The 25,915-nt window shown below is 37.6% G+C and overlaps 1 protein-coding gene across 1 annotated transcript in view; it reads right to left on the reverse strand.

Annotated features, from left to right (window-relative positions):
* Positions 1 to 25,915, reverse strand: part of LRP1B (LDL receptor related protein 1B) — a gene marked incomplete at both ends in the record, with an annotated part of 775,176 nt that overhangs the window by 293,741 nt on the left and 455,520 nt on the right. The window contains 5 exons of the mRNA XM_080621164.1: positions 1,460 to 1,640; positions 10,514 to 10,750; positions 13,833 to 13,976; positions 15,969 to 16,140; positions 19,073 to 19,295. Coding sequence (XP_080477290.1) covers positions 1,460 to 1,640; positions 10,514 to 10,750; positions 13,833 to 13,976; positions 15,969 to 16,140; positions 19,073 to 19,295 — 957 coding nt within the window. The remainder of the gene's footprint in view (positions 1 to 1,459; positions 1,641 to 10,513; positions 10,751 to 13,832; positions 13,977 to 15,968; positions 16,141 to 19,072; positions 19,296 to 25,915) is intronic.

Raw genomic sequence — 25,915 nt, forward strand, 5'->3', positions numbered from 1 at the left:
AAAATATATATATATCAAATACACTTACATGTATAAGCATAATTTGATCCACTTTGATTTTATGTAAGAAAATGGAAAAGATACAGAAAAAATGCATCATTATTACACAGGTTTGCACATATGTATATGTATCATCTTTGTTTCTTTTCTCTCTCCTCCAAGTCACTCACTAGAAAGTAGTTTTGGGTTATTATTTTTGTAAATATATGTTAAGAACATCAACCAATTTTTGATCCAGGAGGCTCACACACTTCAGTTCATGTTTGACTAAAACAGTAGGTTTAATCACGGAATTATAAAACCTGCGTATGCCCTACAGCTCAGGCAAACAGGTGCGTACGGTATTTATTTTATTGGAAGATAAAAATATGTTTCACAAATACTTACATGACTGCTCAACAGCAATAACTGAGCTTTTCTCCATTAACTTTTTGTCTGTACTTATTATAGTTATCATGTCATAAGCTAAAACATGCTTACAGTAACAGACATTTATATTAATGTGCTTTAATTGTATCTCAAAACACAGCTAATGCTTCCACAGTGGTTAAATCAAGACTAATATTTTCTAAACATAATTAAAATGCCATAATAAATGTTATCCCTCATGAAAAGCTCCCATGAGAAGTATGATCATGAAGGGCACACTTTTATTAGAAAAGTGTTTTATATAATAGCCCTTTTCAGACAATACATCTTCATATGCTATTTCCTGTGGCATGCATTTACCGAGCTGGAAAATTTAACAAAGTAATTGTAGGTATGGTTATGGTTTGTGGTCTGATTTTACGTCCTTACTATGTGACCTCAATTAATTGTAGCCTTTCCACAGTTACTTCCATTCCTCAAAGAACAAGCTCAGAAGTGAGAACCTGGTAGCGTAAATACATTCTAGCACCAGGAAAACAGCAATCAATCCAGCCACACTAGAATTACCCACTACATCATTCTCCAGTGACAATTCCCTGAATAAATGTAACAGGGAATTTTTAGGTAAACCACAACTACACCACACTAATATAATGTTCTTTTTATTATGCAGCCTATCACAATTAATTATGCTATTAAGTAATGAAAAATACCTTTCTCATTTAATTTTGCAAACCAATCTGTACAAGCACATGCTTATAATTATCTTCAGAAATTGAAACTTACAAAGAGAAAAATAAAGGAGAGCATTATAAAGTTCACTTAGTATTAAAAATACATACAGTTTGATACACTCAATTTGAGAAAAAGGTGAGCCATATCCAGATTAACTGGACATAGATTCAGCAGTGTCTGGGCATTCTGCTGAAGGCTTCAGGCAAGAATGCTGGAAAGGATTTACAGATATTATAGACCACTGTAGAATTACAGACTACTATATGACTCTATGAACCCCATCCTAAGCGAAATTCAGTCCCATATTTATACTAAAAGACAAGCGTTAAACCACATAAATTAGTCTACTTCATACCCATTGACAGGATCAACCACAATTCCTCTGGGGTGGGACATGTCTCCCTCCAACAAAGTTCTTCTGCTCTGAGCAGCTTTTTCCAGCCTGGCTACAGCAATCGTTTTCCTGTGGCCATCATTTGTCCAATAAAGATTATTTCCAATCCAGTCCACTGCTATGCCTTCTACATTATCAAGGTCTGTGGAGAGAAAAAGGTAGTGAGAAATTAATAGGTTATGTTTACGTTCTAATATTATCCATTAGTACAAACAATGAAGAATATATGGTCCATATAGCTAAATTATACTATTTCCTTGAATCTGAGTAACATTTACTGTGCCATTCAGAATTAGTTTCTGCTGAAAGCACCCCATAAAAGACAAAGGCTGGTCATAAAACTTGGTTATTAAACATAAGCTTTCATATGTTAACCATAGCTGGCCCTGAGCAAATCACTATTTAACAAAACCCTACATAATTTAAAACCAAAATAGAAATATTATTCAAGTCAAAAGCTTCTAGGATCAGTTCTAGTACCCTAAATCATCTTGCTTTTACCCAAATCACAAGATCCACTCTTATTAAAAATAAACAAAATGGACCTTTATTTCATTGTCCTTTGGCCTTACAAAACATACAAGAAAAACATCACAAAAGTCCAAGTTACTCTCCATGGCTAAGCAAATATACGAGCAAACTACTCACCAAAAGGGTGGTGAGGCACTGGCACATGTTACCCATAGAAGCTTTGGCTGCCCCATCCCTGGCAGTGTTCAAGGACAGGTTGGATGGGGCTTTGAGCAACCTGGTCTAGTGGAAGATGTCCCTGCTCATGGCAGGTGGCTGGAACTAGATGGTCTTTAAGGGCCCTTCCAATCCAAACCATTCTATGATTCCATGAAACTACTGACACTGTAGAGCAATCATAGAATCACAGACCAGTTACTGTTGCAAAGGACCTAAAGATCATCTAGTTCCAACCCCCCTGCAATGGTACCACTGGAGGTACCAGTAAGCTCAGGAGTCTGACAGGATCAGAGCTCTATCCAGAACTGAAATGAGTCAACAATGTTTGCTGCACTCAGCATGGAGGTTTTGCCATTTGAGAAGCAGTAAAACAATTCTCCAAGCAGCAACTTCTGCATCAAGCTTCCCCAACACCCTGTAACAATAACTGAGCTCTGCCTCCTCCCACATGATCCCAATTCCTTAGCTGACAATGTAAGATCCTTAAACAGTTTCTCTTTAAACATCTCTCTTCCATCAAACCCTTTTTTTTTTTTTTTTTCCTCCTTTCAAGAAGAGCTCAAATTCCAAGCATGTGGGTTGAAACACAGAGAATTTCCAGTCATTTTCTCTTGGCCTTTGTAACATTGTGAGTATTGAGGCAATCCAAGTTCAGGTATCACCCCTTGTCACGCAGCTGATCTTACACCAGCCCTCTGGCACAGGTGTATTCACTCTTCATGAGACGAGCATCCTACCTTTTGCCAGGTGACACAAAATGGTAGGATTACCAGAGGTGCTGTAACAACAAGGGGAGCAATGGAGCTTGAGCTGTAGCATGAGTGGCCACAACCTTCTTTACTCCTTCTCCCTCACCTTTAAACAGGCTCCAGAAGCACAAACGCCAGGCACTTGCTCCATCCTTTTCCTCAGTCCCTCCATGGTATATTTCGCTGGGCTGGACAGAGCCGCTGCTCCATGCGCTCCTCCACCAGCCAGAACCAAAGCCCTCCTGAGCTCAGCTGGGTTGTGCTCACAACCAGCACAACCCAACCCCCCCACCGGCAGCAGCTCGGCCCGCAGCCTGTTACAGGCCCAGCTCCAACCTCGAAGGGAGAGCTCAGAGCACTAACAGCCCTATCCGCAGGGCAGCTCAGCCCGGCGGCTCCAGCCCCTCCCGAACAGCTCAATTCGGCGCACACAGCGCGACGACACCCCACTTCGCTTCCCATGCACCCCTCGTCCTCTTGGCGCCCATTCAAAAGCCCTGTCAGAAGCACCGGCCCCTTCACCATTCTCTTCCTCAGAAGCGGCTGGGAGTCAGTGCACAGTGCTCAAGAGAGAGCCGGGAATGGGGGGGCGCTACCGGCTGCTGCCTCCCGGCGCCTTCCGGAGGCTGAGGGAACCGCATTGGCTCGCTTTGGTATCCTTCTTGAGGGCAAACTGGGGATGGAACCGCTCCTTTCACTGTTACCTTGTCTGATATCTTGTCACTTGGATTAAAAACCGATAATGGGGTAACAGCTGTGACTGCAGTGCTTCCACCGAGCCTGAGAGTTCACAGCACCGAATGGATGCAAAAATGAAGGTCGATATGGCTGGAGAGGTAAAAAGGAAAGAACCCCAAAACCAGCCAAACAAAAAAATGCATTAGGGAAAAAAAAATAAATCAAAAAACCTTTACTAGGATGCTTCTTGACAATATGGATGTTATTACTTATTTGTCATACTCAGACATACAATCCTACAGTACAACTTCCATGATAGAAATCATCAAGACGTGAAAAAAAGGAATGTAAATTGCTTTTTCTGTTCACATCTATGCCAGTAATATCACTTAGACACAAGCTTTCATCAGTTTCATTCTTCTTCCCCAGCGCTGATGTCACTTGCTGATCAACACTGGAGGTTTTTTTTTTAATTATTTTTTAAAGATTTTCTCAGAACAAGTACAATGCAGAGATTTTCACTGTAATATACAAAAAGAAAAAAAAAAAGTATTACAATTTCTTAGGAAATGCTGATGTGACAAAAGTCACTGCTCATACTTAAATCCTCCTTGTACCAGATAGGCGTGTGAAAATCTGCTAAATTGAAGACAACTTTGTAGCGTTTGAACTGCGCTGCCAGACCTTTGTAACTTAACTGTCAGCTTCCCAGACAACAACTCCATGTGAACTCCTGAAGTGCCGGTTTGGGACATCAAGTTGTTACCAGCCATTTTAACTGCAGCAGATTTGTGCAGTGGTGCCGTGTTGCCATCATTTAAACCTTCCTTCCCTCAGATTTCTCCACCAAAATGCCTCCCCATAATACAATCAGTAAGTACTAATGGAAAGGTCTTACTAACATTCCTAACTTCAACAAACCTACAAATTTTCTTTTGCAACGTCAGACATATTTTCCTTGGTACAAGCTCTTCACCAGTAATATTTTATAGACCCCAAACACCTTTACTGACTATCCCTCAAATAAACTATCTCATTCTCTACAAGAAGTCAGTAAAATTCTTAGTGGTGGGGGGGAATGCAAAGCTCTCACTGAGTCACAGTCCACATAACTTATTTAGTGCAGTACAGAAAAGTTTCTGCTTACTGTAACCCACAGATAACATATGGTAGGTCATCAACAATACACTAAGAAAAAAAATGAGGGAGTTTTACCAAAAAAATGAAATATTGGGCTCTTTATACCTTTTGATGCAATAATAACATCTATAAAAGGCGCTGTTAAAATCTCAGTAGCATTGGAACATGATAAATTACTTCACAGTGTATTTCTTGAACAATGATTTTAGGGATTGTAATACCATCATATTCCCTATCAAGTTGGCAGAGCTATACTGTTTTCAAGTACCTTGTCATTGCAAAATGTTTCATGTTTTGTTAGTTTTATAACTATTTCTTTTTAAAAAAGCAGAATGCATTTCAATGTTGAAGTGTATGATGATATAAATTTGCACTGTATACTAAAATTTAAAAATAACAAGGATACTTCAGTCAGTATGCTTTCAATGTTTAAAAATAGTATATTAAAAGAATGTAATAGCTACTGAAATTCATACATGACATCCATGCAATATTTTTTAAACTGCTTTTTCCCTCAGTATCCTCTGTCTGTGCACAAGGGCAATGAACAATCAGGAAAGATGAATAATGCAAATGAGATAAATGTTTTAAACATATCAGGAAGGAAATTCTTGACAATAACACAGAAAGTAATCAAGAAATGAGTTTACTTGTCTTGAAGAAATCAACAAGGTCTAGAGTAGTTCAGGATTCTTTCTAACTTTAATGCTGTCTACAATTCCAAGTGTGTAATCATCCTATTGCATGCATATTGCTTATGTTAAATTAAACACTCATGGAGACATATGTATATATGTATGTATATGAAACTGTGATGAATTTTACACTTGCTAGGTTTTCTTTGGGTTGGTTTTTTTTGGGGGTTTTTTTCTTTTTTTTTTTTTTAACACTTTAACTGCAAACTATAATCTACCACCTGCACTGAACAGTAACATAACATATCCAGCTGCCATTTTTAAATGTATAGCTCTTTGAACATGGGAGGAATTGAAGTCTGACTACTTATATATTCACATGTTTCTTTGGTTTTTGACTACTTAGCTGAAGAACAGTGATTTTTTTTTTCTTCCATTGTAATTCCATTTCACAATTTCTGTGTTTACATTGCTATGCCCAGCTACAGAAAACAATAAAATAAGAGTGAACTTGCAAATCATCAGTCCTTGATATCTCCTCTCCCTATTTTTACAAAATTACAAGATTTCAATTATAGTTGGACCTCTGCCCTATATATCAAATTAACTTGAAATCATTCTGCAGGTCTCAAAGATACTACAGAGAGACAAAGGTGCCATCTTAAGTATCAACTAAACTCTGTTCACATAAGAAACTAGACCTAAATTAAATAAATCAGTCATGGGTGTAAAGATGACACTACATGCTGTGAGACACAATATGAGAAAGTTAGGGGAAAAAAGTGTCATCTGCTGAGGGGTTTTCCAAAACGTGGTTAACATTTTTATTCGTATTTCTGATACAGCTAAGCAGCACTATATTTTGGGGAACTATTTTTCCTTGTGATCTAAGAAGCTTGAAGGAAACAATGGTGTCAAAATTCACTTTCCAGGTGGAGGATATGAAACAACAATACAAGACATACCTAACCCAGCAACCACCCAGTCTGACAAGATTCAGCCGTTCAAGTATAAAACAACTGTGGATTAGCCAGAGTGGGTGAGATCGGTGCCAGCAGCACATCTAGGTTTCCCAGGCTGATGGACTGTCAGTTTTATTTGATGTCTCTCAATCTGAGTACCTTTGCTACATTCTTTTAAAAAGGCAGTGCCAGAGTCAGCTGGAACTTGCTGAAAGTAGGTCTTGGAGTGATCAAGTATGTTGAGAAGAGAGAAGTTCAAAGTATGGTAGAAGGGAAGAGGGCATCTCACCAAGGACCTGGGAGCCCAAGGCTCGCAGAGAAAGTCTGCTGAACAGAACAGACAACCAAGACAAGCTTCAGGAGGAAAGAAAAGTCCTTTAGGGATCAGAGGGGTTTCAGCAGATTCTATTCAACTGAAGAAAACACTGACATGACTGAAATCAAGCTTTAGAACAACGAGTGATTTTTTCAAAGCCCGTTTTATTTCTACCCTGCCGACCTAGACATTTTGGGTTAAATTAAGTTTTTATACTAATAAGTTCAGCTTTTTAATGAAAATGTTTTGTTGGTTTTTTTTTTCTTCTTTGGGACACAAAGCAGTCCAAATATGTATCAACAGCAAAGCTAAGTATTAAATTAGAATGCTAGATACCACCTAAAATTTACAAGCATATTATCATAGAATCATAGAATAGTTAGGGTTGGAAAGGACCTTAAGATCATCTAATTCCAACCCCCCTGCCAGGGGCAGGAATACCTCACACTAAACCATGTCACTCAAGGCTCTGTCCAGTCCAGCCTTGACCACCACCAGGGATAGAGCATTCACAACCTCCCTGGGCAACCCATTCCAGTGCCTCACCACCCTCTCAGTAAAGAATTTCTTCCTTATATCCAATCTAAACTTCCCTTGTTTAAGTTTGAACCCGTTACCCCTTGTCCTATCACTATAGTCCATCCCCAGCATCCTTGTAGGCCCCCTTCAGATACTGGAAGGCTGCTATGAGGTCCCCACGTGGCCTTCTCTTCTCCAGGCTGAACAGCCCCAACTTTCTCCAAATTTCCTCCAATATTGCTCCAAGTTTATCCAGTTTCATAAAATAGCTACTGTATGTCACCTACTATGCTTTCTGTGGGAATTTTGGAGGATCTGTTTCTAAGCCAAATACAATCTAAATCAAAAAACTTCATGGTAATTAGATAGTAAATATATGATAAAGTTTTAAAATAAAGGAAAATTCTACAGCACAATCCTATAGAGACAATTTACATTCTTTTTGTGAAGTTATGGTTTAAAGTTCACTTTAACTATCTAAAAACTTGAACTACATTCCTTACTTTTTGGGTGGGTTTCATACCAAGTAAAAGAAACAAAATAATAGCCATTCTGATTAAAGAGAGCTGATTTTACTACAGCCAGACTTTCTACATTTAAGCCCTTTCAACATGAAAAGTATGAGGTGAATAAAATATCATTTTTATCATTTTTCACTTGATGATTGAAAAAGTAAGATTTGTAATTCTGGAAATACTACTGGAATTTTATAATCAACAGTATGATGTGGGCTCCAAACCCTCATATTTCTAGAGGCAAAAAATTGCCACATTGCTTTTAAATATGCAAGAGTGTGTAATTTGGTACAGAATGGCCTAGCTCATCAATGTCAGTTAGATCATGTAGACTAATAGTGCCTAATATACTACATTAACATGAAAAGCAGCGAAAAAAATATTTCTTCTATACACCAACCAGCTAAACAGCTTCCAAAGATCTTTACAGACTTACTTTGACCTTTTTTAAGCAAAAAAGTTAGCCCTTGATCATCTTTGCTAATATTTACAAATTAATAATATAATACCTTAAGTCTCACAGCAACCCAAAATAGACAAAAAGAAAAAAATCCCAGTAGAGTTTGTGTTTATGTTACTTCAACTGAACAATATTTAAATTCCTTTAAAAATGTCTGGTTTGTTCCACTGTTTGGTTTTTAAAAAAAAAAATAAATTTACACGCAAGTTTGAAAGATTAATTATGATAATTTCTGTTGCTGGAAAAAGTACACTACAATCGCAGTTGTGCCACCAACTCTAGGATAGGCAGTGCTGTGGGCTGTCAAATAGTTATCAATATTACACAGCAGTTTGTTTCCTGAAGTGAAGAATAAGAAATCACAGCTAAACTATATGGGAAATCAAACTCCAGCAGTGTTAGGTGCGCAGCATTCTCAATTCCCAGTCAACAGCTTGTAGGATGAGGCTCTCATGTAGGCAAACTGTAATTGTCAGAGTTACAGTGTTGTTTGAGCTAGCATATCTGTTCTTGCAAAACCTGATAGTCACAAAAACCGACAACTTCTAATCTAAGAAGTGACACCTACCACAGATGTGAGTTCCTTAGCAGCATGCTGTTCAGAGCGAATATTAAGCCACCTCCTGACACACCTGATTTTCTCTAGTAGCCTTCCACCAAGGAATGATTTAATCTATCCCTGCTGAGTTCTTGAGAGCTGACAAGAATAAAAGCTGAGGTGGTATGACTGGAGGACATATTAATTTTTTAAATCATGAAAAATACATTAACAAGTGTTCTCTAAACATACTTCAAAGTTATGAAACTACACCAAGTTCTAACAAACAATGTAAGCTCCCAGGGAAGGAGTGGGTGGGGAAGGAGTGACAGTGACATTTTTTGATCTTTGTAAATATTAGGACTACCAATCAGGTAGTCCATAATTCTTTTGGTATGGCACTGGTATTTTTGCTATATTGCACTTAGAGCAGAAAGTCCAATTAAACATTGTTTAAAAGAGTCTCTTCAATTCACTGGTTTGGTATACAAAGTTCATTCATGTCTGCATGTTTGATTAGACTAACCCAAACCTCTCTGACACCTTTCAGCAGGGATACTCCTTGGTGCTACCTTAAAATATTTAAACTGACATCCTTGTCTGCTCCTTCCTCTAATTACTTTGTTGTAAAATGCAATGTGTGTTGTTTAGTAAGAGGAAGTCAGCAATGGAAGTTCTGTGATGTATATTATCCATTTCCATGTTTGCAGTGAAATGAAGATTTGTGAGATTGACAGCTGAGTATTTATTATTTGCTCAGACAGCTGACTTCTATTAAGCAACCACCAACAGAGGGTAAAAAGCCATCTATTCCTTGTAACTACTGCTGAAGTGATTTTTGTGCGGACTCTGAGAAACCTCATTCCAAACCACCACCATATCACTGCAAACTGGAGATAACTTCTCTGAGACAGGTGGATTAAAACATAGGTTATGAATGCCAGGGAATGAAAATCCCTGTGATATAGCAATAGTATTTTAGTTAAAAGTCAAGATTAATATTCATCCTGCTTATTTTCTTGAGTATTAGAAAATAATTACTGTAGAATGGATTTCAACTGAGGCACTTGTTATTTCCTACTGAAGCAGTCTTTCATAAAAAGAGTCCATAAAAGAAAAAGAAATATGTGTTGACAAACTGGAGGTTTTATCACTGAAACAGAATTTTGTATGAGATATGATTTAGACCAAGGAGATTCTGGGAAGTGTGGTGGGAGAGGAGCAAACTAGAGAACTGCTGCTATTTTCTCTCATTGCTATAATAAATAGTACAAATATCTTAATTAAACTTCTGAAAAATGTTTCCGTCTTCCTGTTGCTTCCACATATACAATGGAAAACACATCAGGAAAGACAAAGCTGCTTTTTCAAATGAGTTTGCAAGAACTACAGGAAGTCTCACTCTGCCAAACTACTGGCACAAGCTCCAGAATCAACACTGTGACACAATGAAGTCATAACATCCAGAAGGGTATGGGATGGATCAGAGAATGATTAAAAAGAATTGCATTATGGATCCATTGTATCTTCCTACTGAAAGAATGCAGTGAAAATGCAGGAGTTACTCACTGGTGGGTATAAGCTTAAATGGACAAAGTAAGAATTCACAACAGAGCAACTTAACTTTAATTTCTGCACTCAGGAAGAATAAACAGCAAGTTATAAAGGAACAGAAGTATCTCCAACTCTGTTCGAGGCCTAGTTTGGGTCTGGTTTCCTTGGGAGAATTAAATAAAGCCTTAAATTATCTATAAATGTCAGTTCAACTTCTCCTTAGTGAGATTCTGTGAATGTCACTATCAGCATTGCTCACCATCTTTGAGGATTGTTTCTCGCTCTGTGCCATCAATTTTCTGTCGTCCAATTAGGAAACTGGTAGTATCGGCAAAGTAAATGTAACTGGTTTCAGCATGGAAGTCCAGAGCACGAGGATTGACCAAGTCTTCTATAGGGATCATGTATTCATCAGATACTTTGGTATTCAGGTCCATTCCCCGTATTATTCCTGGACGTCCCTTCCCATAAAAAAGAAACAATTCATTCTTTGGTCCTGCAAAAGAAAGATTACAAACATAAACCGATGCTGCCTAATCTTTTTGCAGTGCATAATGTCACTGTTTAATTAACCAGCACAATTAGTGGGGGAGCAGGAGTATTATTCAATTCCAAAAATTTAACTTTAATTTATTTTATTTCATTTCTGCCCTGGATTCAGAGAAGGCTGAGGTTCTTAATGACTTCTTTGCCTCAGTCTTCACTGGCAAAGTCTCTGACCGCACCACCCAAGTCTTGGAAGGCAGACACAGAGACTGAGAATGAAGACCTTAGGCCCACTGTAGGAGAGGATCTAGTTCGAGACCATCTTAAGAACCTGAATGTACACAAGTCCATGGGACCTGATGAAATCCATCCGCGGGTCCTGAAGGAGCTGGCAAATGAAGTTGCTAAGCCACTGGCCATCATATTTGAAAAATCATGGCAGTCAGGTGAAGTTCCCGATGACTGGAAAAAGGGAAATACAACCCCCATTTTCTAGAAGGGGAAAATGGATGACCCAGGGAATTACAGACCAGTCAGTCTCACCTCTGTGCCTGGCAAAATCTTGGGGCAGATTCTCCTGGAAGGCATGCTAAGGCACATGAAAAACAAGGAGGTGGTTGGTGACAGCCAGCATGGCTTCACTAAGGGGAAATCCTGCCTCACCAATTTGGTGGCCTTCTATGATGGGGCTACGGAACTGATGGACAGCGGTAGAGCACTTGATGTCATCTACCTGGACATATGCAAAGCGTTCGACACTGTCCCACATGACATCCTTGTCTCTAAATTGGAGAGACATCAATTTGATAGGTGGACCACTCAGTGGATAAAGAACTGGCTGGATGGCCACACTCAAAGAGTGGTGATCAATGGCTCAGTGTCCAGCCGGAGACCAGTAATGAGTGGTGTCCCTCAGGGATCGCTGTTGGGATCGATCTTGTTCAACATCTTTGTCGGTGACATGGACAGTGGGATTGAGTGCACCCTCAGAAGTTTGCCGATGACACCAAGCTGTGTCGTTCGGCTGATACGCCGGAGGGAAGGGATGCCATCCAGAGGGAACTTGACAAGCTTGTGAGGTGGGCTGATGCCAGCCTGATGAAGTTTAACCATGCCAAGTGCAAGGTCTTACACCTGGGTTGGAGCAATCCCAGGCACAGCTACAGGTTGGGCAGAGAAGAGATTCAAAGCAGCCCTGCGGAGAAGGACTTGGGGCTGTTGGTCAATGAGAAACTTAACATGAGCTGGCTTCAGTGTGTGCACTCGCAGCCCAGAAAGCCAACCGTATCCTGGGCTGCATCAAAAGCAGCGTGACAAGCTGGTCGAAGGAGGTGATCCTGCCCCTCTACTCTGATCTCGTGAGACCTCACTTGGAGTGTTGTGTGCAGTTCTGGTGTCCTCAACATAAAAAGGACATGGAACTGTTGGAGCAAGTCCAGAGGAGGCCACAAGGATGATCACGGGACTGGAGCACCTCTCGTAGCAGCCTTCCAGTATCTGAAGGGGTCCTATAAGGATGCTGGGGAGGGACTCTTCTTTAGGGACTATAGTGACAGGACAAGGAGTAACGGGTTAAAACTTAAACAAGGGAAGTTTAGATTGGATATAAGTAGGAAGTTCTTTACTGTTAGGGTGGTGAGGCACTGGAATGGGTTGCCCAGGGAGGTTGTGAATGCTCTATCCCTGGTGGTGTTCAAGGCTGGATTGGACAGAGCCTTGGGTGGCATGGTTTAGTGTGAGGTGTCCCTGCCCATGGCAGTGGGGTTGGAACTTTATGATCTTAAGGTCCTTTCCAACCCTAACTATTCTATGATTCTGTGATTCATTCTGAAGGTATCTAAACTAAAAAAATCTAGCTAATTATATTACCTTAATTAAAATGCAGATTACTTCAGTGAGCTGCATATATCTAATTTTTTTTTTTCTGTAAAAGTTCAACTGAAAAGCAATTCTAGGTCATAGAATAACTTTGCATCTACTGTGAAATGGACATATACAGCTTTATAGATTTTTAATTTTACAATTCATTAAGATCTATCCGGGTAATGTATACCATGACTGAAGCAATCATTATATCTAACAAGATCATAAACTCCAGCAAACACAAAATACCTTTTTTTTTCACTTAAAGTTTCTCAGACACAAACAAGACAAAAGATTACAGTAAATATTTTTCAAATGGAAGGGAATTCTACAAATCAATACATGCTGTTCTTTCATACTGAGATACGAAACATGGATACCAATATTTCCTATTTCTCAGGAGATTTTTACTATTCAGTTACATAAGTTAATTACAAATAATTGAAGCTTAGTAAATTTCTTTCCTTAGAGGTACTTAGAAATATCCTTAGATGCTTAATACTATCAATATACCTATTAAAAATCTCCAAAATATATACTTCTTTTTTAATTGTTTGGGTTTTTTTGTTGGAATGGTGAGTGAAAACCATATGAGGTTTGACTGAGATCAATTATCTATCTACCATCTATCCATCAAAGTTATCTAATTGCATGCCTTTCATCTGAACTAGATCAATGCAATTTGATCAAGAAACCAGACAAAACTAGGTGCTCCTCATGACTTTCATGATTGTCCTTTTGGCTGTAGGTTATTGCGTATACTTAACATTAGGTATGACTATAGTTACACAACTCAAGCTTGCTATCACAAAGCATTATGAGAAAAGCCTTGCTTGACTTATTCACATGAATGATCAGCCTCTGAGTTACAAGTTGATTGTATGGGTAAATACTGGATGTGACAAACTATTTAGAAGCTTTTCAGTACCTATATGCTGTGAGAATGCATAGTATATATAAAGAAAGACTAAGACTGACTAACATAAAACATGATAATTTTTAGAATTCTTTAACCAGCATTCCAGGTTTAATTTGTCACTTCTATGAACTAAGCCAAATCAAATCATTTTGAGGGAATGAAGGGATATATGAACAAGGTGTCAGGTACACATTTTACTTAAAAGCAGCCTGAGTGATTTCTACTGTTATTGATAAACATGTTAAATAAAACCCAGAACTATACCCAGGAATATTTGCGGCTGGCAGGCTATTTGAGTTAAATAACATACTTTTGCATGACCTGCCATCACTCCCCGAGATGAAGCCAGTCTTGCAGCGACAAGTTCGTGCCTTGTAGTTGCTGCTGAGCAGACAGATGTGCGAACATCCTCCCGGCATTCCATATGGGTCCACTTCACATGCATGGCTTCTGACTATGGCAAGTGAGAAACAGCACAATTCAGATCCATTTAAAGCAAGATAATTATATGCATCAGCATGTAGAAAGTTTAGACACCAAAAAAGGGAATTTGTGTCATAATAAATCTTTCCTTAGAATGCAGCTATAAAGTTTCTTGCAGCTATATGTTTTTTAAAGATGATATCCAAACCAGACAAGTAATCCAAAGGGCCGTATTGTGGCTCTCAGGCTATACCTATCAGTGTGTGTGATCAACCTTTTTGAATAAGTTTCTGCACAGCATTTATCAGGAAGCACTCCCTTGGGGTAGCTGACACTTTTCCCCTTTTTTATTTATTGCTTTGGTTCATTTATTTGGTTGGGTTTTTTTTTTGAGAATAGAGTGAATCCCATGCCAATGCAGTTTGCTATTTATTCAACACCATTAGATAGCAACATTCTGGGGCAGATACCTGGGCAAAAACTAAAGAATAGAACAAACCTTGTAGCGTTTTTCCATATGTGTACAGCTAGGATATAAATCCAGCAGAAGAAGCCAAATAATTCCTTTCTCTGGATTTCATATTTTCAAATTCAAAGTTCTAAATTAGCAGACCAATATATCAAATCCATTTTTTAAACACTTTAAGGTAAATCCGATGAAAAAAAAAATATCAACCTTGCTATGTTATATTTACCAAACTGGCTTACAATAGGGCAACAGTACCAACAGTATTTTAGCTCAAAAAATGTTTGTATCTTCTTTCTCCTTTACCTCAAACTTCTTAATTGTTTAAAAAAAAAATATCAAGTGGTTTAAGATCGATATTGTTCAAGGCGTACAGAAACTCTACTAAGCTGAGACAGCCTTTACAGCAAATCCTGACAAGCAACAAACATGCCCATTCAAAACAAAAGAAGTAGCAGAGTGAACAAAGGGCAAGAGGAACAGAGTAATCAAAGGATGTAATAAAAGATTACACTGTGCTCATGCCTGTCCTCTACTCAACCTCTCTGACTCCCCCAGGGGTACAAGATAGAGGGCCTACAGCAAGGGAAGAGTCTTTGCAGCCTCCTCCAGACACTGATATCTGCAAATCAATGCTCTCAGCTAGAGGATGAAATTTAGTTTGTTCACTCTATGCAAATTTAGAGTTTGTTCCCACTTCAGAAATGGCTCTAACAGCAGTCAGTCTGTTTAATAACAACAGAATTGATGCATTAGCTTTTCTGGCTAAGCAGTCAGGACAATGATTTATTGTTATCAGTCATACAAAAAAGAATCTCATAAAATACCTCTGTAAACATTTTGGATCTTGCTATCTTTGCACAGAGTTCCCACAAATCACAGTGCTGTTGCAAATGTAGAGAGTATGCATCAGAGCCATGATTAGAGCCATAGGACTATGTACAGGACTATGGACCTCAGAAATTGCTATTTTACCAAAAATTCTGAGATTATAGGAAGCTTTTCATTCTAGACAAAAATGAAGATTTTTTTCTACAGAAGGCAAAGATGATATTTATACAATCCAAGGAAAACTTATCAGCAATTTCCTATTTTACCAGTTGCTGTGCTGGCAGTTAGGCAGGTTAGCTGCCTATGTCTCTGCTTTTTTGGCAGCCCTGAAGATGGAGGCTCACTCGAGGTTTGTAGTCTGTTTGAAAAGCAGGCCCAGAGAAACCAGGGATCTCTGAGGTCTGAGACCCAAGTGTATGGATGGTACTGGACATCTAACAGTTTTGAAGGTGTTAAATTCTGAAAGCGGTAAGTGTGTGGAGCCAGAAAACTTGCAGACCAGGGCTCTCTGGCCGATCTCCAAGATGAATGCTTAGGAAGCCAAGCTTAAACATGCAAGAAAACTAGCAGTAAGCACAAAGAAAACTGGGCAGATGAAGAAGCAACAGTTTTGTCACAGTGAGAAATTTTCACTGCATATTCTGATAGGTTTTTCTGGAAGAACCTTTTTAACACACCCACCTACCACCTGTGTTAACGTTTTCTAAGAATGAATGTTGATCTTACCTGCTGTTTGAGATCTTTTCTGGTACACATGGATCTCTTTAGCATTGTCAAGTCTGGCAAGAGACTGAATATCGGTGCCATTATATCTGTTTATTTGTAAAATGCTGAGGTTATCTAAATCAACTGTATATAAATAGTTTTCAAATACTGCCAAGCCACAGAGATGCCTAATCTGGAAAAGGAAAAAAAAAAAAATCATCATTATTTTAGCTGACTGTGTTAGGTTAATCTATGATTTCTAAACATTAAACATTACTGTGAATTGTACAAAAGGATTTCTGAATATATCCATAAATATTTGTAAATAATAAACACAAGCTATGCCATAAGTATAGTTCACATTCTTGTAGTCTGAAGCTTATAATTAGAAAAGCTTTGTACAAGAAAGGCAGAAAATTCAAAATATTTAACAATCCAAATTAATTTATCCTCTAAATTTCCCAGTTTCTCTCTCGTTTAAATTAAAATGTTCTGCATATGTTTTGTGCAACTTATTTTAGTCTTAAATAATATTAATTAAACAATTATTATAAAGATTGATTAACTTCTACTAACTAGCATTAACTAATAAATACAGCGAATATAGATATTTAAAAGTATTCATGGGATGAATTGATGTATTTTTTTTATAATGTTATAATCATAGCAAGGAAAATAGGGCAATATGCGCCTACCAGATATTTTCTTAAGTAAATAAATGATTAAATAAACAACTTCCCTTAGCTATGCTTGTATTCCTTTTTTGTCAGTATCTCTGAATTTGGTTGTGTCCACACAGTACTGCTTGTTTCTCAAAAAGTGAATTCTAAAGTTGTAATAGTCCATGATGTGTCTAAGTACATTAAAACCTACCTAACGTTAGTTACTCAGCCAGCCAATCACAGCTCAAACATGAGGTGTTCAATAATCTAGTGGTTGTGCTTGATTTATAGATTCAGGAAATGTAAAATATTTCATTTGCAGTTTTGAAAGCTGAACAAATTTGTTGGCAGATGTTCAGATATTCATGGACTGAATATCTTACTAGTTTAATCAATAAATTGCTCACTGCAAAGCATTTACTCATCTCATTTATCACAAATTCAGACATGTGTCACCAAAACCAACCAACCAACCAAACAACCCCCCCTGTTCTCCATCAAATATTTCAGTCCTTTCTGGAAATTACCCCCCAGTTGGCCAAATCTTGCCATTGTATTCAGCCTTTTCCCAGAAAAATAATAATTAAAAAAAAAATAAAATCAATGGAAGTGTTTGATTAAGACCCAATAGAAATTCAATCCAATTACTGTAAGATGGAAAAGAAAACAGCCTTGAAAATAATGATGTATCTGTACATGGTATCATGTACATGATTGTCTGATGTATCCGCAATTTGGTATCTGTACCAAATTGTTGCATTAATCCTTTCTGCCCTATTTCCATTTGCACTCAGTTTAAATCTTTATTATTTAACTTCCAAGAGAGCTTTTCTGTATTTACACTATGAAAACTATATGTGAGTCTTTTTACAATGAATTTTATAAAGACTTTTTTTTTTTTATTTAATTTATGCATTTGTTTGTTTGTATATTTCATGAAGCTTGCCAGCTATCTTATGCATGAATGGAAATGTTCCTTGCTACAAAGAATAGTTGTTTGAAAGCCTATCAACCTAAAAAGCCCGTATCATTTGGAAAGCATGTCCTTTGATATGCTTGTACTTATGAAATAGACTTTAATCCCTAAGATTTCTTGAGAATAGTTTTCTGGTTTGCTATTACCTTAGACTAATGAGAAGTAACTTGGAGTTGCAGTCATTCTAAATCCTGACAAATGCAGACACAGAACCTAGTGAAATTACCAATTTTTCATCTGAGTGGAAAGACAACCAATATGCTTCTCCTTTTGCAGTAACAATGACTAACTGAGAGGCCAAACTTTTTAACACCGTTCATTCATATTGAAAAAAACAGGTATCTTTCTAATTTCTTACCTAGAGAAGAACATTATAAATAATAAACTCTTTTGCATGAAAGTTTAAGAAAGAAGAAACAAGCATCTCTCCTATGACACTAATACAACCCAGTTACAAGTCTGTAAAATCATTTGTTAGTTGCTTCTGAAAATGGCTTTCTTTTTTTAGGTATCTATGAAAAAATGTTACCTGAAGTTGTTTACAAGACCTGTTATTCCAGAACAAGTGACTAAAGACTGGCAGGAATTTGGTAAAAAGTAGGAAGGTATTTGCCCTTTATCCAGGTGACCTAGATTGTTTTTTGTCACATCTTCTGCCTATTTTAAAATGGCAGTTATGCTAGCCAGTTGTCTCTTACTAAAAAGTGATTACCTGGAAGCAAAGCAAAGAATGACAGCAGAACAGGTAAAGTGTTTATTCTGTCTGCACATTTTTACACACTCTGTTTAACGTCAAGCAGAAGCAGATGTAAACACGGTACCCACAAAAGATCTGGCAGTTCAAGTAGCAACAAGAAATAGTTTGGTCTTTGCTAATTTTCCCTCTTTTTACACAATCTTCACAACTGCCGGGGAACCCTTCCTTTCCCTCCATTTTACCTCACTCTCCAAGCTGAAGCAACAATAACAGATTGATATTCTCCAGCTCAAAGACTCAGTCTCTGCATTTGTATTTATGACTCCAGACATCCGGATCAACTGGGAAAAGCATCACTGCCATCAACAAAATATGATTTAAAGGAATCTAGATGAGTCTGAACAGGTGAATAGTTCTAGCTATTCTGTTTCTTTCACATTGTTGTGCCTGTTAGTCTCTCCTTCCTGAACTGGCAAGGACATCTTCTTGTCATTAATAATTTATCCCGTAGTGTCTGTCTATCACCCCATATTTTCCCTCCTGAAGTCTTTTACAATAGGGAGTGTAACTCACATGGTGTATAGTTAATGAGACACTGAATGGAAGCTTGTTCATATGTTGCAAAATGGGCTAAATTGCAAATATAACAAAACATGCAGATGGATCTTTTAACTTCTAACACATTTGAACTAAAAAGAGAAAACAATCTGAAATCACCGCAAATGTTAGCATTATGTATGTTCATATATTTATAGCATTACTTTTAACTAATGCTCGAAGAAATACCTACTTGTCTGCCTTTAATTATCGTGTGTCTCTTTCTCCCTTGATAGTCAACAACTTCCACACTATCCAGATATATGTCAACCCAGTACACATATTTATTGATGAGGTCTAGTGCAAGAGCAGTTGGCTGTTCAATTTTAGAGTCTACTATCCACGTCCTGTTCATTCCATCCATGTCACATCTCTCAACCTTGGCAGTATTCCCGTAGTCTGTAAAGAAAAGCTTTCTGTTGAAAGAAAATAAGACGTAAGTTTTAAAGGGTGTGAGCAGAGTGCAAAGCTCCTTGTGGCTCTGTACAAAGTAAGTTTCTGTTCTTCATCATGTCAGAGGGTTTATCCACCAATAACCCATATAGCCCATATTGATCATCATATAATTACAAAAAATTCACCATATTGTCTAACAAATTCACAATTACACAGAATTTTCTTTCAAATGACACACGCAGAAGTTCTAAATGCATATGCTTACACTACAGATGCACCATATACTAGTTGCCTTTTAAATGGATGATATTCTTACGCAGAGACTACAATTGTAAATATCTCTTTAACCGTTGCCTATAAAAACAGCAAGATAGTTATAAGCAACAAAGTTTGGGAAGACCACAAGAGACTTACATGGTCTGGAGAACAATTCATTGTATGTAAGGTATAACAAATACAGTGATCCAAACTGTCAGGTTTTGAAAATACATTTCTAAAGAAGATGCTTTAGTCTGTAGTGCATTTGCATCCTGCCTTGGAAAGATGTTCAGGTTTTAATATGTTTCTGCAAATCCAATGAGTCATTCCATCATGAATAATGGGAAACTATCAAAGACTTAAAATTACTACAAAAGCTTCCTAACCCGATACTTGATTAGCAGTCACTGGGTTTAGTACACACAAATCAATTTTGATTAACCTGACAATATTTTAACAAGTTCACCTATTTGCAAGACTAAATTACACTTGAAAGATGACAACCACTTTGTCATGACTTTAACATGCAACAAAGAGTAATCTGATGTGAATGTTACTATCAGAATGACTGTTACTAAAATGACTTTGAGAATCAGGATTCCATTTTCCAAATGAAGTTAGTTATCTGCAAGTTATTACCACTAATGGGAATAACACTGGATCAACAGCTAATAAACCTTGAGTTATCCTTATGTTAAAAAGTAGTAACTTACAGCCTTGTAATTTCTCAGAGAAATTCAGCATTACAGGTTGTTTTAGGCTGGAAAGAATATGTTTGCCAAACAGCCAAATGAGACCCATATCCTTTATTATGACCATCTTCTGATAGACAAGATTACATTTTAAAAGTAGTTAAAGTGTTTCAAGTGCAAAATATGGGAATTAAAAGAAAAAGCATTAAAAGTATTAAAGGTAGTAGAATTACCTACAGTATATTTACAGCACCTGTCAAATGCAGAAATGAATTGATCACAGAATCATAAAACAGGGCTTGAGGAGAATATGAAAGGTCATGTAGTCCATCATCAGGCCATAAGGCAGAATAAACTTTATCTATAACATTCCTGAGAGGTAACTCCATTCCTGACAGGGTTTTCTATTTATCAGAATAATTTTGAATTCCTGTCTTGTTCTTCATAGCAATTCTGTATCCCAGCTGTACTTTAAGAACATTTTAAAAAACACATACTTAACATTCAGGTCCATATAAATCAAAATGTGCATACTACAGAATATGTGCAAAGTAAAAAATATGTCTGCAAAGCATATATTTAAACTGGAACAAAAACTAAGTACTGTGTGTATACAGCTGTATATATACATATACATATATATATGTAGGTAATTCATCAGTAATAACAAGGCCAACACCTATTAAATTTAAAGTCAGTTGTTAAAACATTACATGTATTCTAGTCTATAATCTGTCCTGGGGATTTGATTTAGGTTACTTACTGGAACTTTGTGTTTCAAGATTCAATAATTCAAACAAAGCTCCTTTTGCAATCATAGAACCAAATGGGTTTGCTGCGATCAGGCACATGTGCACATACATCCATGTGTGCATATAAATACCTATACATATACATAGCAACTCCAAAGGCCTGGAGCTTGACGTCAGACTGAGTCTTTACTTCATTCCTTAGTGCACAGCATTCTTATACAAGACTTAGCATTTCTATGTGGTATCACAAAACAGGCTAAAATACAAGACAGAGATAATAATTATTTGTTTTTTACAAGTATATTCTCTTTTCAGGTCAGATAAGAAATAAAATATTTGACAATAACAAATAGATAAAGAGTATCTAATTTAGGATGCTTCTCCAGCTTTCAGGGATGGAGCCTCATTTCTGTTTTCTAAATATCTCTTTTATATTAACATCATCTGTGCTAAGGAAGGTAGCGTGACTCCACATGTAAATGACATTATTTTCATTTTAAAAATCATTACTTTTCTGGAGACTGGCAATATTTATCTTTTAATGTAAAGGAAAAAGACAGAGCAAGAAAGTAGTTGCCTAACTGATGCTGTATGATCAAAGCATTCTGAAAATTAAATTAAGAAAATGAAATGCTTTACCATGTAATCTTGAAGTGCAATTCTCTATTTAAAGACTAGTGCAGAATTTTTAAAATGTGGAATTGCAATTGTACATATGAAGCTGACCTGCAATTACACTGTACTTCTTTTGCCTTGGGTGTTCTCAAGAACACACTGTAGCATTATTTATATCAGCTCAAGTCTAATTTTTCTGCTCACAAACAGTGCTGGATTTGCCTATCGATTTTCAGCAGAGGGCGGTGAAATCTTTTATCAATTCAGAGCAATTTCAAGCAGGAATACTGACCACATGCATTTATTTCTTTGTACAGCCCAAGCACTGTACATTAGTACTGACCTTGAAGGACCAGCTCTGACAGGGACAGGGGGAGAGCTGGGTTTGTTATAGCCTTTTTTCCTGAGACTGCCAGTGAGGATGCTAATTGAGGTTGCTATGAAACAGTACAGATTTTGACACTAAATTGAAACGTGAATTTTCTTCCTAGTAGCTGGTGCAGTGCTGTGTTTTGGCTTTAGTCTGAGAACAATGCTGATAAGACACCGATGTTTCAATTGTTGCTAAGTAGCACTTATCCTGATCAAGGACTTTTAAGTCTCTCATGCTCTGCCAGTGAGGAGGGGCATGGGAAGCTGGGAAGAAGCAGAGACAGGACACCTGGCCCAAACTAACCAAAGAGGTATTCCATACCACAGCACGTCATGCCCAGTATATAAACTGAGGGGAGTTACCCGGAAGAGACTGATAGCTGTTTGGGTCAGGTTAAGCATTGATTAGTGCGTGGTAAGCAATTGTACTGTGCATCACTTGGGTTTCTTGGGTTTGATTCCTCTCCCTCTTTTTGTTGTCTCCCTTTTCCTTACAAGTATATTATTATTATATTTTTTTATTTGAGTTATTAAATTGTTCTTAACCTACAAGTTTTACCTTTTTGCTGATCCTCCCCACATTCCCACTGGGTAGGGAGGTGAGCAAGCAGCTGTGTGGTACTTAGTTGCTGTATGGGGTTAAAATATGACAGAAAGCCATAAGACTTCTTCACGCATAGAAATTCTGAATATTCCTAACTCTATGAAACTGTACAAACCCGATGTACTGCCTATTGTGAATCAAGAACAAAAAAGGCTATCTTCTTCAACAAGTCCAGGTGCTTTGCAGACATTCTGTACCAGTCTTTTTCAAACTTCTTAAACTCATAAAAGTGCTTAGTTGTTTTGACCCAATGTTCTATTCAGATGTTCTTCCAGGATGTTTTCATTGTTGTTCCAACAGTTAGGAATCTAAATCTAATAACTAATGATGATATCTTCAAGGCTAACTTGATTTCTACTGATTTCTGCAGCCCACTTATGTGGCTGAAACAGTTCTTTTCACCTGTCTTGCCCTCCAAATGTATTTCTAGATAGCAATCAAATCCTTTCATTCTCTACCCAGCAGCTAGAGATAACCAGAGAAAGTCAGTCTTTCTCATCTCCTAAGACAGGCTCTTCACGCTGGTCTTCTGTGCAGTTATCCCAATTTCAGGTCATGTAATCAAACAAGTATGGTCAGCACTGATGCGCTATTCCAGAGAGTTCACCGGTGTCTGTGCAATGGCACTGTAACTTCCCTACATCAGCTGGAGATTCAGCCATTACTGGGTGAAATTCACTATCTTCACACCTCTATTAACATTGCTGATTTACAGGCATCCTCTCACCAGCTACTACATATATCCTCCTCCTTCTGCTGATTTCCCAGGGTTTAGCTGACTTTCTCCAGTCCATGAAATACAACCTGTTTCATAACTTAACAACTTAGTCTTAAGAAATTATGGTTGGAATATTTCCAACAAGAGTTTGGTTTCAACTAGGAAAACACAGAGAATATTCCCTCCACATATGACCAATGAAATCTCTATATAACATTTTAAATACCCTCACTGACAAACCCACTGACTACAAATAGCCATCAAGTCATATTCGCAAATGAAACTAATTCCAGAGGAGAAGAATGCCATCAGAAGATAAAAGTGAACTTGCCAGTCCCTGTTCTCGTACCAGTGGTCAAAGATTCATCTTTCCTTCACTATCAGGCACTGAAAACATGTAAGCAGGACCCCAAAAGTCCTGCTGTTCTTCTGACAAGCATCTGTCCTCAACAGAAACTTTCTTTCAGACCTGAATAGCTACTGTGTTAGTCACATGCCTCCCTTATCACCGTTGCTTTTGTCCAGCAACTTCTCTCTTGTCACTTCCTTTTGTTTTCCAAGATTTCAGTCATTTCATTCGTAATCCACCTATTTAATTAGTCAAGAAACAAACATGTTTTCCTTGTAAAGCTACATTTAGGCATTTGGATGACTGAAAGCTCTTAATTTCTAATGCATCTAAGATGCCAAATACTGTATATACCACAATCAGATGTTTGGGGCAAAATTTCACCATTCTGCAACTCTTTGGCAAAAATCCCACCACCCATGTATGGAACAATATTACTAAGTTATCATTAAGTAGGTTTTGATTTTTTTCCCTGACACATACAACTGTGCTTCACAGTTGAGTGCATTCATATTATTATTTTTTATTCTTTATTTCCCTCCTCCATCTCTCAGTAATCTCTGTAATAGTGAAGAAGTACACTTGTCACCATGTTCAGAAGCCCAGCTATTCAGCTGCCAGGCCTCATTCTCTAAACTGTTCCCTGCGTAACTCACAAACCAACCTATTCCTGGTTCTTATTGCTCCTTTAATTCCAGGCTGGCTTTTAAACCTCAAGTGCTCCTTCAGTGGACCTATGAAAGAGCAATATGCTATTGCACACTATCCTCAATCCCTTATGAGAAGCAAAACATAATTTAAGGCAGGACAGAGGTACAGAAAATAAGCCAACATACACCTGGTAGCATGGTGTGGATTGAGAGCAAATACAAGAGTGGAAGCTAAATGGACTCAGGTAGCAAAACACTTTAATCACAGACTTATCCAAATTACACACCCTTCCCAGTCTGCAGGAGGGAAGATGTGGTAGCCTATAGAGTTACCTAAAGCTAATATGTTAGCACTACTGTCAAGGTGACCCAACCTGTGCCAGCTGTCACGTAGCAGTTGAATGGCAGTGCTAGGGAAAATACCATTTTTATCTTTCCAGCACTACTTGGTAGGAAAAGGATAAAGATTACAGATAACACACATATTTAATGGGTAGCACCTACTTAAGCTGAAGAACCAGAAATTGTGTTCTTCTGAATTACAGGTCCACTAACTTAATCTGAAGAAGGTGAGAATTGCTGAGGTGGATTTTGAAGGGAAGAATGACAGACAGCTTGGCAGTTCACAGGGTCAGAGTCAACAGCAATGCACTATTATTATAAATATAATATAAATAGAAATAATAATATAGCTTCCTATAGAAAGAAGGCAATTAGACAATGTTACTGCCGTGGACCAGACCTATCTAAAGTGAAATAGTTGATGGCGTACCTCAAAAGGAGCTAAAAGTAGAAAGAGAAGTATTTAATTTTCAGAAATTACACTGAAAGGATCATTACTAAGGAAGCCACTAAAGACATTCTGTTGATCTTGGGAAAATGAATGTAAACAAGTTTGAGGCTTTCTTTTTAATTGGATACAACTTAATCTGTTTAAAACCTATTGAGAAGACTGTTGGCATTGAGTGGCACAAGCCACATATACTGTAAGACAAATTATAAACACAGAAAGATATACTGTAGGATAACTAAAACTATGGGAACTTTGGTGAATAGGGAACCTTCTTCAGAGCATGTGATCAAAACACCTAATTAAAAGGACTGTGTGAAAACATCTGTGGGATTCTCCACTTGTAAATTAAAGTTTATGGTATCAGGTGATCTACTTTATGGATTCTCAGAAGGGGACTGCCATGCAGTCCTGTATCTGATTTCTACTGCACTTAATCAAAATTTTTGATTTAATTTACATTGCATTTAATTAATAGTATGCTTTATATAGATGTATGTTCCTGGGCCATATATACCTACATGGCCCAGGAGTATTTTCCCCTTTCTTGATGTTAGGGTTGATATCTGGGTTCGGTAGTTTTCTTTATCCTCTAAAGCAAAAGAAAACAGCCACACTCAGATTTAGCCCGTATTTGGTAGTAAATGAGCCATCGCTCATTGTACCAAACAAATCTTAGGTACTCAGGAGTAATCAAGGTACTCAGGGTAATCAAAAGTACTAGTTGCTAAAACACCCATATTTAAAGCAATTGCCAGGTTTAGGACAAAGGCAATTTTTTCCCCAGGGCAGGAATGTAAAAGCCATTGCATTTGGGCATTTGGGTTCCTCCCACCACCT

The sequence above is a fragment of the Psittacula echo genome (assembly GCF_963264785.1).
Source record: "Psittacula echo genome assembly, chromosome: 6".
Lineage (NCBI taxonomy): Eukaryota > Metazoa > Chordata > Aves > Psittaciformes > Psittacidae > Psittacula > Psittacula echo.